Genomic DNA, 16,145 nt, shown 5'->3' on the forward strand with positions numbered 1-16,145 from the left:
CCAAATAGTTGAGTGTTGCTTATAGTATTTTATTTGGACTAACATTTTGATGATTATTCCTACAGTTGGGTGACATTATCAGGTTTACTTTCTATACCTGACATTTATCACCAATCATATCTTGGCATTTGTATCATTTATCATGTGAATGACCGAGTCTTTCCTTGGTCATTTTCTTTAATATTTCTTTACTCTCAGAGTCATATAATTACAGCCCTAACCTTTAAAAAAAAAGACTTAAATGATAACTAGTAGCAGTTTGCCATACTTTAAGTATTTACATTTTAATGTTCACACATTCTGTCCTCTTATTTTTTAGTGAAATTTTTTGTTTTGTTTTATTACCACAAATAATTTATCCTTTCGTAGAGCCCCTTTCTGTCATTCCTTGTCCAACTGTTTATTGAGCATCTTCTGTGCTCACCACTGGCTAGGCGCTACATGGTGTATTTATAAAGATACATAGAGCATTGGCTTCCAAAGAGCCTAGCAAATTAGTTTCCTATGGAGTCTGTTAAACTACATATACCATTCCCCACCACACTTATTTGTTAGGTCTAAAGTGGAAAATTGAACATCTCTATTTTTAAAAAGCTCTAATGGTATCCTGATATGCATACCTCAGAACCACTGATCAGAGGAATGGACCAGAAAAAAAAAAAAGACAAATGCAGAAAGGGAACATCGGAAGGAACCCGTAATTGCAAATTGAGACATTAAGGCTTTCCTTTGCGTTTTGGCTAGGCTTTTTAATGAATATTGCTTCACCAGAGATTTGGGACTCAAGGAAGAAGGAATATTGAAGGAAAGCCATGGATGTATGTAGTGTATTTGAGGGATAATAAAGAAAGTATATTTCTGACAAAGGCAAGTAGATCTTTGCGAAGTTAAGCTAAAAAAATGTAACTTTAATTGGAAGTGCTGCCATTATGTTGGTAGGCTTGTGTTAGATAGAAAAACATGCTTCATTTGTACCTTGTTGCCTTTGAAAGAGTTTTAATTTGAAGAAAAAAAAGACCAATTATATACCTGGAATCACGTTAATCTGTATTCTATTTAATAGGTGAAATCCAATTTTGTTGATACTTTTATAGTACTAGTTGTGTAGAGCAGTACTTACCAGTGCCTGGACCCCATTCTCAGAGATTCTGATTTCACTAAGTGTGAACAGTTCCTGACATTTTTTTTTTTTAATACCCCAGCTTTGTTTCATATGGTTCCAGGGTTGGTTACCCATAGAACTGGAGAAATCACTGTATAGAAAAATGCAAATGAGATTCCAGTTAAGAATCTGCTCACTTCTCAAATAGTTCTAGAAATAAATATGTACTTTATTAATAATTTTTCTAAAAGGGTAAAATAAGCCTAACTTTGTGTTCTAGGAAAATCAACAAATTAACAAATATGTCTTCCCCTTTTAGAGAATATATTATTGCAGGTAAACATGTAGAAGATGCTATTAGGGGCTAAGGCATAGGATGCTTTGACTTGAAAGCCGTAGATGAAAGACACTTGAAAGTACCCCCATATCTTTCTTTCGGCATCCTCTCTGGTAGCATCACCATTGGCATTACACTCTCTTTCAATAGTGATTCATCACTGAAGCCTATATATCTCAGAGACTTGGAAACAGGCATATGTTGCGTTTCATGATCAAGTCCCTCAACCCTTCATTTTCGAAGAGTTTTAAGTCAGAAGTTCTGTTTCAAAATATGTTTAAATGAGACTTTTAAATGTTTTTAGGAAAAAGTTTAAGACACGTTCAGGTGAGACAGTGCGCCTCATAGACCTTCTGGAAGAAGGACTAAAAAGATCCATCGACAAATTGAAGGAAAAAGAAAGAGACAAGGTAATCTAAGACCTTTTTTACATTGTTTGTGCCACATAGTCTGTTGTGATTTTTTTCATTTTTGTTTCCATTGACAGAAATAGGGAGGAATGTAGGGAGTCAGTCCACTTAGGACAGACTTACGTTATTCAGTAAGTTTGTTTAATGAGTTTCTGACCATTTATTTTGAATGAATAGTTCTTGGCTTTTACCAAAGGCCATGATGTTTTCCTCCTTAGTTAATGTAGCATAATATCTCTGTTACTCCTTTCAGCCAGTGATGGGAGAATATTGCATACAGGGTGCAGGAGTATGTGTGATTCTCCAACCTACATGAGAGTCTTTTCTCTAGAAGTATTTGTAGAACAGACAGAGGTCAACACCTCTCATCCAGAGCCGCTGATGAGCCCTCAGGGAAGGCAACCTGATGAGCATTCATAGCAGCCTTAGAAAGGACTGTGGTTGGGTTCATGTGGAATACGGGGGAATGATATGAAAACGAAGAAAACTCAACAAGAAAAATATTTTTAATTTAAAAAAAAAATGAAGGAAAAAAGGGGGTTTACGGAGAGTGCAAGGGTAGTGCAGTAGTAGAATTCTCACCTACAATGCGGGTGACCCAGATTCGATTCCCAGCCTATGCACGGCCCCAACAGCAACAGAAAAATCAATAAATGGTGCTGTAATAATGGGATAGTCACATGGAAAAAAGAATGAAATGTGATCTCCACCATACAGCAAACTAAAAGAAAATTTTTTAGTGAGGTTAACTGAGGAGGAAAGTTCAGAGAATGAAATGCAGATAGGGTCTTACGTCTTTACGCTCCAGAGAGTGGAGTGTTATTTTGGAATGAGCACAATCATTACACAAAAAAGTGAAACTGTAGAGAGAGAAACAGAATAGGATGAAATAGACATGAGAAGAACACGAAAGAAGTCCTGTTGAGGGAAGCTCTTACTTGGTTCAGCTAGAACACAGAATCCAGAGGGCATGGAGGCAGGCAGTAAGCTACATCCTCTTTACTTGTTCTTTTCCCATTGCTAGCAAAACGAACTGTAAGATAGTTTTTCTCTCTATTTTTAGTATATATTAGCCAGATCTATTCAGCTGGTATCTCCAGAATTAGGGAAATTTAGTCCAGATAAAAAGTGAAAAAATTTAGTCACCTAATTGTTTAACCTGCCGAATAACGAAAACCTGTTTCTCTTTTATTTGACCAATCCAGCTAGTATTTTTGAAAGTTAATTTGCATATAGCAATATGCACAGATATATGAATTTATACACACACACACGCATAAACACCACCTAGATCAAGATATAGGATATTTCTCATCACACTAAAAACTGTGTTCTCATTATAGTTAAGTTTTGTTTACATATATTCTGAAACCTCATATAAATGAAATCATATGTCGTCTTTTCCATGTGTACCAGTAGTTCATTCCTCTTTACTGCTGAATTGTATTCCATTGTATGGATATACTATTTTTTTTTATCCATTCTCCTTTTGATGCACACTAGGGGTATTTCTAATAATTGACTATTCATTAAAAGCTACTCCAGACATTGTTGTTCAATTCCTTCTATGGACATTTTCTCTTGGACTAGTCCAGGAAGAGTATTACTCTGTTGTAAGGTTGGCTTATACTTACCTTACTAAAAATTGCCAAATAGAAAGTTGTGCCATTAAACACTCCTACTCCTAATATATGACAGTTCCAGGTGCTTCTTCACTGACACTAGTTTTTCAGTTTTTTTATTTTAACCTTTCTGGGGATTGTATAATGGTATCTTGTGGTTTAAATTTGTATTTCTCTGATGAATAATGATGTCAATTTATTAAAAGTGACCATTTGGATATATATCTTACTTTGTGAAGGGTCTTTGCAAGTCTTTTGCCCATTTTGTATTATTGTTTTTAGTTCAAATGATGAGTGATCATTTATGATTATCCACATGTTTACCCTTTTCTGTTTGCTGTATTCATCCTTGTAGTTTTTTGCTTCCATCTGGGATTACTCTACTTCAGTCTGAAGAACACTTTTAGTATTTTTTTTGTAGTACAAATTCAGTCTGTATTTGCTTGTCCAAAAACATCTTTATTTTGCCTTCATTTTTTAACAGTATCTTTATTAGGTATAGCAGCTGTTTTCTTTCAACATTTTTAAAGACGACATTCTCTTGTCTTCTAGCTTCCGTAGTTTCTTTTTGAAAATCGGCTGTAAGTCTCATTGTTGCTCCTTTGAAGGTAATATATCTTCTTTCTCAGACTATATTTAATATTTTTCTTAGACTTTGTTTTCAGCACATTGATTAAAAAGTTCCTTGGTGTGTTCTTTCATTATTTGGGTTTTTATTTTTTTCATCCTGGCTTGGGAGTTGCTAAGCTTCCTGAATCTGTGTGTTAAGTTCTTTTGCAAAATTCTTGTTTATTATCTCCTCAACTAATGCATTTCCTCATTCTGTTCTTTCTAAAACTCCAAGTATATTATGTGAGAACTTTTGTCATCTCATAAACTCTGATTTTTTTTTCCATTTTTTTCCTTTGTGCTTCATTTTGAACATTTTCTACTTCAGATATTACATTTTGTTATTGTGTGTTCCAGATCTCTTGTGAAGTTTTGCATTTTTGTCCATTTATACAGCTTTTCCTCTGATATCTTGAACGTATTAATAATAGTTTTTCAACATTTCATTTTGAAGTAATTTTAGACTTAACACAAAGTTGCAAAATAGTATAAAGAATTCCCTGTATCCTTCACCTAGTTTCCCAAATATGAATATCTCACTTAACAATATGATTATCAGAATCATAAAATTAGCATTGATGTGCTGTTAACTACTGTATAGACTTTACTCAATCATTTATCTCACTAATGTCCTTTTTTTGTCCCAGATCCTATGTAGCATTTAGTCATCATGTCTCTTCAGTCCTCTTTAATCTGGGCAGTTCCTTGGTCTTTGACTTTAATAATCTCTACAGTCCTGAAGAGTGCTAGTCAGTTACTCTAGAATGTTCCTTGGTTGGATTTGTAATGATGTTTTCTCATGATTAAATTCAAGTTACACATTCTAGGGAAGAATAGGCATAGGGTCCTTCATATCAGTTCATCATATCAGGAGACACACGAAGTTCATTAGTCTCATTGGTAATATTAATTCTGATCCCTTGGTTAAGGTGATGCTGTCATTTTTTTGCCACTGTAAAGTTAATGAGGTTTTTTTTCCCTTTGTAATTTTTTAAATAGTCTTAAAAATAACTTTTCAGATTGAATAATTCCAATAGTTGCTGCTATTGTCTTTTTTTCTGTTGTTTCTATTGTCTTGTCCTTCCTCTCCCCCTTGCCTTAGTTTTCAGTAATTCAATATTGCTTTTTTTTTTAACAGTTCCAATATTTTTTATTGAATGCTGGATTATGAATGAAAAGTTATAGAGATTCTGGATGATCTCATCTTCCTCCAAAGAGGGTTAAGTTTTCTTCTGTCAGGCAGCTAGAGTATTGATTGTATTGATGAAGTTGATCCAGTAAAGGTTGATCTTGAGTTTTGTTAGGATTGGGCTATCTCAGTTTTACCTTTACTACTAGAGTGGGGCACTTATTCCAGAAATATGGCCTTTCTTGTGTCACAGCCGAAAGTCTGTGGTATTTGCTAGTCCCCTTCCACCTTGCTGCTGTCCAGACTCCAAGTTCTATCTCCCTAGCCTCACTCAGCTGTTAAAAATCTCTGCTCAGGTCTTTTTCTACTAAATTTCTTGATGTTCTACCATGTACATGTCAGCCATATAACCATTTGAAGGAGATTTGTCCTTAATTTTTCACTGCTTCTCAGTGGTTCTGATCTCTATCTCCTTACCCCAGTAAAACCACTGCTTTCTGTGTGAGTTCTTTCTCCCCTTGTCTAGCCACATGGTGATTTGGAAAATGCCCTCAAGGAAAAAGCCAGATGAGTGTCGAACTCATTTCCTATGTTTCCCTTCTCCCAGGGCTTATAGTCTTTCAAGCTTTGCTTGTCTTGGTGATGATCAGTAACTTCAAACAGTTCATATATTTTATCCAACTTTTAAATAGTTGCTTGTGGTGAGAGGGTTAGTCTACTACAAGCTACTCCATCCTGGCCAAACCAGAAGTCCTTAGTCACTTAATTATAGCTTGACAGTGCTTCAGAGTACATAACCAAATATTACCAACATAATGCATGAGTTCTTTCTACTAATTTTAACATCCTATTCTGATTTCAGTTAATAACTTGACCATAATTATTTGTTTTTGTTTTACTGTTTATTTATTAAACATATAAATACAAACATTCTTACCACATGATCATTCAGTTCTTGATATTTAATCAGTAACTCACAATATCATCACATAGTTGTATATTCATCATCATGATCATTTCTTAGAACATTTGCATCAGTTCAGAAAAAGAAATAAAAAGAAAACAGAAAAAATTCATACATACCATACTCCTTACCCCTCCCTTTCATTGATCACTAGCATGTCTATCTGCTAAATTTATTTTAACATTTGTTCCCCCTATTATTTATTTTTAATCCATATGTTTTACTCGTCTGCCGATAAGGTAGATAGAAGGAGTATCAGGCACAAGGTTCTCACAATCACACATTGCAAAAGACATATCATCTTCCAGAAACGTGGCTGCTGGACACAGCTCTACATTTTCAAGCACTTCCCTCCAACCTCTCCATTATACTTTAACTAAAAAAGTGATATCTATATAATGTGTAAGAATAACCTCCAGGATAACCTCTCGACTCTGTTTGGAATCTCTCAGCCATTGACACTTTATTTTGTCTCATTTCTCTCTTCTCCCTTTGGTTGAAGGTTTTCTCAATCCCTTGGTGCCGAGTCCCAGCTCATTCTAGGATTTCTGTCCCACTTTGCTAGGAAAGTTTACCCCCGCGAGTTATATGCCTCACGTGGCGGGGGGGGGGGGGACAGTGAGTTTGCTTTTTGTGTTGGCTAAGAGAGAGAGGCCGCATCTGATCAACAAAAGAGGTTTTCTAGGGGTGACTCCTAGGCCTTTTAAGTAGTCTGAGCCTATCCTTTGAGGGGATAAGTTTCATAATGAACAAACCCCAAGATTGAGCGTTCGACCTATTGCTTTGGTTGTCCCCACTCCTTGTGAGAATATCAAGAATTCTCCACATGGGAAAGTTGAATTTTTCTCCTTTCTCGCCATTCCCCCAAAGGGACTTTGCAAATACTTTTTTATTCACTGTTCAAATCATTCTGGGATTTATTGGGACGTCTCTCTGGACAAACCTCAAGATCTCATGCCCTACTCGAGGTTCCATGTACTTAGTTAAACTGTCCACATAAGTTATTAGGAAATGCACTAGTCAAAATATAAATTTTGTACCAAGTAAACATTTTTTGCTTGTCTCACATAGGTTAAAGTTTTAAAATATGAATTACCGTCTATTTTCAACACCATGCAGTATTGACATTCCTTTGTTCTTCCCCCTGCAAAAATATTTTTTAATTTGTACATTTAGTCACTATCATTACACACTCTAGGCATTCCTAAATTATACCATCTCAGTCTTTATCACCTATTTTCTTTCTGATTTCATTTGTGTCCCCAGCCCTCCTCACTCTATCATTCTCACATTCAGCTTCATTCAGTGTACTAATATTGTATTACAGTTAGGTAGTATTGTGCTATCCGTTTCTGAATTTTTACAATCAGTCCTGTTGCACAATCTGTATCCCTTCAGTTACAATTACCCAATATCTACTATTTCTATCTCCTGATGGTCTCTGTTCTTAACTGAAATCCTCCAAGATCGTTCTTTAATGTTAGTTCATATCAGTGAGACCATACAGTATTTGTCCTTTTGTTTCTGGATAATCTCACTGAGCATAATGTCTCCAAAGTCCATCCATGTTGTTACATACTTCATTTTGTTTCCTATAAGGTACCCTAGAATCTTTATGGAATGAAATGGGTATAAACTAATAATTGGTCCTTTCAGTCTCAGAGCAAGTGAATACATTGGAGAAAGAATATTCAGGCTTTTTACAAATCAGATATCTTTTAAACATGTCCTTCATCTGCAGAGCTGATGTGTTGTTTGTTTTGGGAGGTTTTTGGATGCATGGTTCGGGAATCAAACCCAGGTCTCCCACATGAAAGGCGAGTAATCTACCACTGAACTGCTCATGTACCCTTAAGCTGATGTGTTTTATATTTTCTTTATACATTGGCCCATGTTGTTCTACCTCAGTGTTGATCTTTATCAAATTTTATTGATAGAGTACCATTAGTTGCTCCCTATCCCAGTTTTCTGCCAGGACAGAGATGGTTGTTAGTAACCTATAAAGTATTGTTTTGTTTTTCCCAAAGGTCTTAACCCCAGAAGAATTGAAAGCTGCTCAGACATCTGTTGCTTATGGCTGTATCAGATATGCTGATCTTTCCCATAACCGGTTGAATGACTACATCTTTTCCTTTGACAAAATGCTAGATGACAGAGGAAACACAGCTGCTTACTTGTTGTATGCTTTTACTAGAATCAGGTAATTGTGGGTAGAACATTGTTTTATTTTGAATCAAATGAAGACATTTAGTTGCTCAAAATGTTTTTTTTTCTCATTTATTTTGCTTTGTTAAAGCACCTTTGGAAATGTAGCCTCTCTTCTAATTCCAAGTTATACCTGATTCTCTAAACCTATCTCTGATGGCTCTGGCAGGTGTCCTTGGCATTCTTGGGTTAAATTCCAGGAATTGTCAGCTAACCCCTTAGAAAAATTATAGTCCCATTTTTAATATTATGAAATGCTTTAGAACAAATTATTAGTTTTGTCTAATGGTGTGCTTTGTAATAAAATACTTTGTCCATTTTATAGAATTTTTAAATCCGTGATAATATCTGATTTATATTATTCACCTCTTATTATGTGTTTTTGAGTGAAGAAGAATATGCCTAACAAAAGCAAACAGTGGTTGCTGTCTGATTTTTCAGATCTATTGCACGATTGGCCAATATTGATGAAGAGATGCTCCAGAAAGCTGCTAGAGAGACTAAGATCATTTTGGACCATGAGAAAGAATGGAAACTAGGCCGATGCATTTTACGGTTCCCTGAGATTCTACAAAAGATTTTAGATGACTTATTTCTTCACACTCTCTGTGATTATATTTATGAGCTGGCAACTACCTTCACAGAGTTCTATGATAGCTGCTACTGTGTGGAGAAAGATCGTCAAACTGGTAAGTATCTTATCCAATATGGCCAATATTGTGATGGGCCACATCAGGACATTTGAATTTACTAGGAAAATTTTCAAACTTGATGTGGAACACCTCGCTCCATACACACACACCTTTTTTCCCAAACAATTGCATAGTGAAACCAACAGACAAAATCTGAACTAGCTATGATAAAAGCAGAAATGGGATCCTACCCATTTAGTTTGGCCCACCCCTTTGGAAGACCGCTGGAGAATAGGAAAACATTGCCAACAAAAAGTAATGTGACTCTGGGTCCTAGAGTATTAAAAATAAATATTTCTGGGTTCTTTGGAATGGAGACTACCCTTGGATAAAAGTGGCTGTCTTTTCGGACTCTTTCTGCTCTCTGTCATACTACGTATTTAAGGAAATAGATGAATTTACTGTGTTACAGAGCAGGTAGCCATTTGTGAGGGTCATCCCTCAGCACTGAAACTTTATTAGGACTCTCATCATTATTATGCTGTTAAAGTTTATATTTATTTCAGACCATGGAGCCTAGGGAAACACTCAGAATAAAAAGAAAGATAATATTTACAGTTTTAATCATTGCAGACCTTTTATCTCTTGCCTTAATTATCAGTTGAAAGCATTTCTTAAGCAGTAAGACCTTTGCTTCTTGGATTGCCTTTTTTTGTAGTTTAAGGTGAAGATGATTCTAGTTAAAGTCCCCAAAACATATATGGGTTGAGGTGTTCACTTCTCAGTAAATTCCAGAAGCAACATAGATTCTTAATAGTTATTTTCAAAAAGAAAAATTAATTAATTACTCTCCCTTTTTTTTCTTTTTTTTTTTTTCAGGAAAAGTGTTAAAAGTGAACATGTGGCGTATGCTGCTGTGTGAAGCAGTAGCTGCTGTCATGGCCAAGGGGTTCGATATACTGGGAATAAAACCCGTCCAAAGGATGTAATCCTTCTTAGGTTTGAACACTGTGTTTTTACCAAAGTGGCCATAGCACTGTTTGCTTTTTTACAATCATGTGGATACAACAAAAACAAGTAAAGAAAGTTTGTCAAGACATAAGATGTGGTTGTCTATTACAACTAGGGTTCTGAAAAGAAAAAATTCACTCTCACAAATAATTAATATTTCTTCTGAATATTAAACCACAGTTACCTAATGGGAGCTGTAGAGTAACTTAGGAATTGTGTAACACAATGAGAGATTTTTTTGATTCTGCAGGGATGTGTTTCCATTAATTTTAATTAGATAAGGAATCCCAATTATTAAGAACTAAGATCCCAGGAACTTAATGTACTTTTGGTGTTTCATTTATTCTTCATTCTGTTGCTCTGTGGAGCATGCTGTCCCTGCTTTACAAGTGAGGAAATGAAGGTACCATGTACTGGATTGCTCAGGAACAAAGTCAGGATCATAGCCAGGTAGGTGTATCAGGCTCCCAAGTTCAAGCCCTTTCCATTTTATAATAATGACATTGGCATTACAACAGACCTGGGTTCAAGGGAAGGGGTCAAGAGAACTGATTATCAGGGTGGAATTTTCCTGTAACCCCCAGATGAACCCTTAAAGTCTCATTGCCAGAATTTGGTCATATGACCAATCCTAGTTGCAAGGGAAGCTGGGAAAAGTATGAATAGCTAAGCAAAGAAGAACAAGATTGCCTTGATTTGCTTAGACCAATCAAGATTCATCAACTTGGCATAGTCTCACTCTATGAAATTAAAATTCTTTTAGCAAGACAGAAGGCAAAATGTGCTGGGAGAAGGAGGGCATGATAGCAGTTAACAGTGGGTCAAAACTTAATGGGCCAATACTACCTCATTAATTTTATAAAGATGAAATGAGAATTCATGTAAAAAAGCTAACATAATAACCTGGGGGAAAATTGTGCCTAATAAACATTAACTATATCGTGACCATGCTTTTTCCAAACATCCCCAAAATCAAAGGAACCTTAGAGATGATCTTAATGAATTATAAATAATAATAACCATTAAACAAACTGATATGTAAGTCTGATATATCCACATTAGTTCACTACTCTGACAAGTATGGGGAAGCCAAGTAGTTTCCTCTTAGCCCACTTAGCTATAGAGTCCACGTATACTCCTCATTCCATGGGTTAGTAGATCCTAGAGGTTTTATGGATTAAAAATGGGGTTCACTGAAGGTTGGAGAAAATAAAAGTCTGTGAGTATATGTTAAATATACCAAAGGTTATGATTAGTTCATAGATTGGCCATCTCAGCTTCCTGACCATTATTATACCTGATTGTTTCATCTTTCATATATTCTATTACTATAATTTATAGAAATATAAATATTAATATTAGCTTTTCCTTGGGAAATGATAGATGATTAGTCTCTTAAACACTTTTAGTTTACTAGTCATTGGAGAAAATAAAGACAACAAAGTCATTATGACTTAAAATAATCTTTATTTGATCTCATTCAAGTCAGTCCTTATGACCCCAAGGTTCCCTTTATTTGACCTCTTTGAGGAACCCAAATAACTTATTGGTTAACAGAAAAAACTTGAGCTTTTCATATGACTCTGTATCCACTCATTAATCCTAATTAATGGAATGAGCTTTCTGTGGATAGTACTTATACTCCACTTTCTAAGGAATTACAATACTGCATGTATTTCATCAACTCTAAAACACCATAGATGTTAAAATACAACTTATTTTGCACCATTCAGAAAGAACAAATCTTGGCCAGTAAAACTGACACAACTACAGGATTTAGACATTTCATATTGTACTTACTAAAAGAGGTCTTTTAAGTTTTCATCATATATCACTCCTGGGCAAATTTAAAAAGGAAATACAATTGAAATAAATTGATGAAGGTATTCCTAAAACAATCAGAACGTCACTTTTCTGAGACATCTGGTGATGCGATGTCGTCGGTGTCTGTCTTCTACACAATACCATCTTCTGTCAAAAGCATTGACGATGCAGTGTTTTGAATGTTTCATTATTGTCCCCAGGATTAATTTTTCAAGACACTGGCAGCTCTTTGAGTTTTTTTTGTTGTTGTTGGCAAGGGCAGGCATCAGGAAGTGAACCTGGGTCTCCAGCATGGCAGGCAAGAAGTCTGCCTGCTGAGCCACGATGGTCCGCCCCCTCTGAGTTTTGATGCACATGTGAAGTCAGTGGCAATTGTGTCGCAACCATCATTTGGTCAATAGTCATTGTAAGATGCTTCACAATTTCAGGTATTTCATAATGTGTATCCTAGAATTGATGAAACACTATAGCAAATGAGGACAATTGCTCAGAATAAATACCTTGTATGACCCAGTGTCCCTTTATGGGCTATATTTAATCTCATGACTCCATTTGTGACCTCATTTCCTGCTTTCCAGTAAGTGAAAAAAAGTAGAAGACGGGAAAAGAAGCAAGTTTGTCAGCACTTACAGAAAATTGCCCTGCGGTGACCCCAGTCTTGCCCTCTGTACCGCTGACCTCTTGAATTTAGTTACCTCTGAAGAATCTACTGGGTCTTCTAAGAAGGGGCTTTAAATTTTTTCTATTCAAAAAAAATATGTTAATAGGGACTTAATAAATGAAGCGTGGTGCGAGGGAAATTCAGTGATAGAGTTCTTGCCTGCCATGCTGGAGACCGGGGTCTCAATTACCAAAACAAAGGAACCAAGAAAAACAAAAAAATTCAATAAATGGTGCTACAATAAAGGATACTCACATGGTAAAAGAGTGAAATATGATCCCACCATAACAGCATACAAAAAAAAATACATTATGAATTTATTGGTTCCTACATAAATATAAATTCTCTACATTCAATTATTATATAAAATTATTTTGTGCAAAACTCAACTTTCCAAAAAAATTCTTCTGTTTCATTTTGAGACAATTTTGAACTTAGAAAATTTAAAAACAGCTCCCTTCTGAATTTCATTCAGATTTACTGTGTTAACATTTTGCCACAAAGGAAGAAATTATAAGAGGCCTTTGCTTACCTCTGAAAGCCAAGTTTCTTCCCTTTGCACATCACATATTCCCCCCTCACCATGACAATTTGAAAACTTAAACTTCATTATTTACTTGTTTGCATGCTTGCTTTACCATCTCTGAGCCAATGTCTTCTATCCCTATCACACCCCTTTTTGGAGAGATTTTGTTTTAATAAAGGATTTTAAAACTACCTGATTATATAACCTCCAAAGGCCCTATGACACAGTAAATGTTAAGAAGGTGTATGTTAAGGGCTTGACTTAGGGGGATAGGAATGGGGGAGAGTGATTGAATTACTAGCACAGCAAACATCCCTGTATTAGGGAAGATTTGGGGCAGCTATGTATTAGAGGAGCACTGGGTCCAGAAACCTGGGAAATAGACCCAGCCCTGTGTGGGCTTTGGCCCTCAGAGTCTCCTGTAAAAGAGAAGTTCAGACTAGAACATTTTTAAGGCACCACCTTTCAACCAGGACATCTGGTGACTCAAACGTGAACATATGAGGCCAGAAATTGTCCATCTTTACCAAATAGCTGCCTGCCAGATTCTAATTGCCTTTTTGTTACCAAGCCCTGCTTTATATCCGTTGTTGGAAAACATACATTTCTATTCTGAAATATGTTATTGCAATCCTGTGAAATTTGTTGAGACTTGCTTTATGGCCCAACTGATGTTCAGTTTTTATAAGTGCTCCATGTGCACTTGAAAAGAGTCATTTCTGCAGTTTGTTAGATGCATTATTCTATATAGTGCACCCATTAGTTCATTTGTTATTCTAATATTTCATATCTTTTATATTCAGACTTCAGTCGTAATGGAGGAGTAAGGAATTTCAGAAGTCCACCCCTTCACAAAACAATGAAATAAACTGTCAAAAGCAGCCTTTTGGAACTCTGAAAACTAACCAAAACCTTGGTCAACTAGGGAAATGCTTAATCAAGAAAAACTGGCCGAATCTCATTAAGAATAGAGAGCTTTATGGCATGTTAACCTACCCTTTTCCCAACCCCTGCACCCCAGTTTGACAGTGGCCTTGAAGATAACCTGTATTCTTGGTACAGGTACAGTTAGTTACTTGAGGGAGCAGAACAGATCTCATTTACAAAGATCGCCATTTTGATCTGTCTGGTGGCTCCTTGGAGGACCAACTCAGAGCTTGCCTTTATCTCACCTAAATCTAAAGTCTCCCAGTAGTGACGTGGTTAACCAGGGGAACTTTGTCAAAAATATTCCCATGCAAATATATTGGTCACTGTGCTTAGGGCAGTGGGTACCATTTATTTATTAGTTTCCTCATCTATTCACTGTAAGTAATAATACCTACTTCCAATGATTTCGTGAGAATGAAAGGAGATAAATCATTTAGCCAAGCGCCATGAACAGAGAAATAACTTTTCCCGCCTTGGAGATATTTTAGACACCCATCTCAGGAAAAAAAAAAAAAAAAAATGGATAATGCCTGACTCTTAAATAGCCCAAGAGTCTTTTACGTGAAGAAACTCACGATTGGGGACTGGTCAAATTAAATCTTTGTCCTTGCCAAGATAAACATTTTTTCTAAGAGAACAATGTTCTATGACCCTTTTGGCCTGATGTTCAGTTGCCTGCCATCAGTATGCCTAACTGCAAAGATCTTAGAAAGGCAAAAAAGAAAATCAGAGACATCAATCTAGAATGAAACTGACATGAGAGTTGGGATTTGGTGGGGAAAAACGGTCTCTTTCTTCCTGTGTTCTCACTTAATAAACACCTGCTGCTTTTCAAGAGGTTGAAAGCATAGTTAAATAAAGATGTGCCAATATCTAGCAGTGAAGGCACTCTGTCAACACCATAAGTCCCTCTGCAGCTGCTCGGGCTTAATAGCTTCGATAAGAACTACTCATTATGGAGCACCTACTGTAATATTCTATAATCCTTGCAACAACCTCGCAAATATGCATTATTATCCCAATGAAGACACAGCCGTTCATAGAGCCAGGACTGGGACCCATGTCTGCTTGCCTTTGAAATACATGATTTTCATTATTTTTTCTCTTCCTCCTCCTCTTTCTTGTCTATGACTTTTCAGATTCCTGCTCTTTTCTTGTATCCCACCCAAGCTTCAGGTCAGTCTTTGTACCGACACAAGCCTTTGCACCTTCACCTCTCCCAAGGATTTCAAGGTCACTTGTTCCCATAACTCTGTACTTTGTAGACTGAGAGGGATGCCATCTGCTTTCTTTGCAGGGCAAGGAGCCCTGAGTACTGAGCCAAGGTGTGCCAGCACCTGGTAGCTGAGGGCTCCTGTGGTGCCACTTCTACTTCAGAGTTACTGAAGATGAGGCAGCTGTTCCAAGGAAAAGGGTTTGTCTTATCATGGAACACAAAGAAGACATTAAAGGCACTGCATCTTAGTTTGCCAGGGCTGGTAATGACAAATATCACACAATGGGTTGACATAATCAATGGGAATTATTCTTTTCTTACTTTTTAATTGTGAAAAATAACATATTTACAAAAAAGCAGTAAATTTCAAAGCACACCACAACAATAAGTTATAGAACATATTTCAGAGTTTGGTATGGGTTATATACAGTTCCACAATTTTAAGTTTTTCCTTCCAGCTGCTCTAAGACACTAGAAACTAAAAGAAATATCAATCAGTAGTCTTACTCATTTTTTAAAACCTATCTTCTCTGTTATAACTCCACCTTCTCCTTTGATCTTTCTCCCAATCTTTGGGTGTATTTGGGCTATGCCTATTCTATTTTTTTCATGTTGGAAAGGGGTAATATGGGATAGGGGGAAGGAACTAGTTGTTCTTGGAGAGGCTGGCTCCTCTGGGTTTCAGGACTTATCTGGCTTAGGAGCCCATCTAGAGGTTGTAGGTTTCTGGAAAATAATCATACTGCATGGAATATTTAATCTTATCAAGTCTGTTTTGGAGGCTAGAAGTCAAAAATCAAAGTCTGAATGGGTCATGCCTTCTCCTGGAGCCTGAAGGTCAATGAGAGGTAGGGGAAGGGGTATGATATGATTTTTTTCTATTTTCTTTTTGTTTCTTTTTCTGGAATGTGCGAATGTTCTAAAAAATGATCATGGTGATGAATATACAATTACCTGATAATACTGT

At 36.3% G+C, this 16,145-nt stretch overlaps 1 protein-coding gene across 1 annotated transcript in view; it reads left to right on the forward strand.

Annotated features, from left to right (window-relative positions):
* The window catches only part of RARS1 (arginyl-tRNA synthetase 1), a 30,457-nt gene extending 20,350 nt beyond the window's left edge, over nt 1-10,107 (forward strand). Inside the window, exons 12-15 of the mRNA XM_077137603.1 lie at nt 1,744-1,849; nt 8,201-8,373; nt 8,820-9,067; nt 9,890-10,107. Of these exons, the coding sequence (XP_076993718.1) occupies nt 1,744-1,849; nt 8,201-8,373; nt 8,820-9,067; nt 9,890-9,999 (637 nt within the window). The 3' untranslated portion in view covers nt 10,000-10,107. The remainder of the gene's footprint in view (nt 1-1,743; nt 1,850-8,200; nt 8,374-8,819; nt 9,068-9,889) is intronic.
* Nucleotides 10,108-16,145: the final 6,038 nt, after the last annotated feature.

This window comes from Tamandua tetradactyla, chromosome 20 (genome assembly GCF_023851605.1).
Source record: "Tamandua tetradactyla isolate mTamTet1 chromosome 20, mTamTet1.pri, whole genome shotgun sequence".
Taxonomy (NCBI): domain Eukaryota; kingdom Metazoa; phylum Chordata; class Mammalia; order Pilosa; family Myrmecophagidae; genus Tamandua; species Tamandua tetradactyla.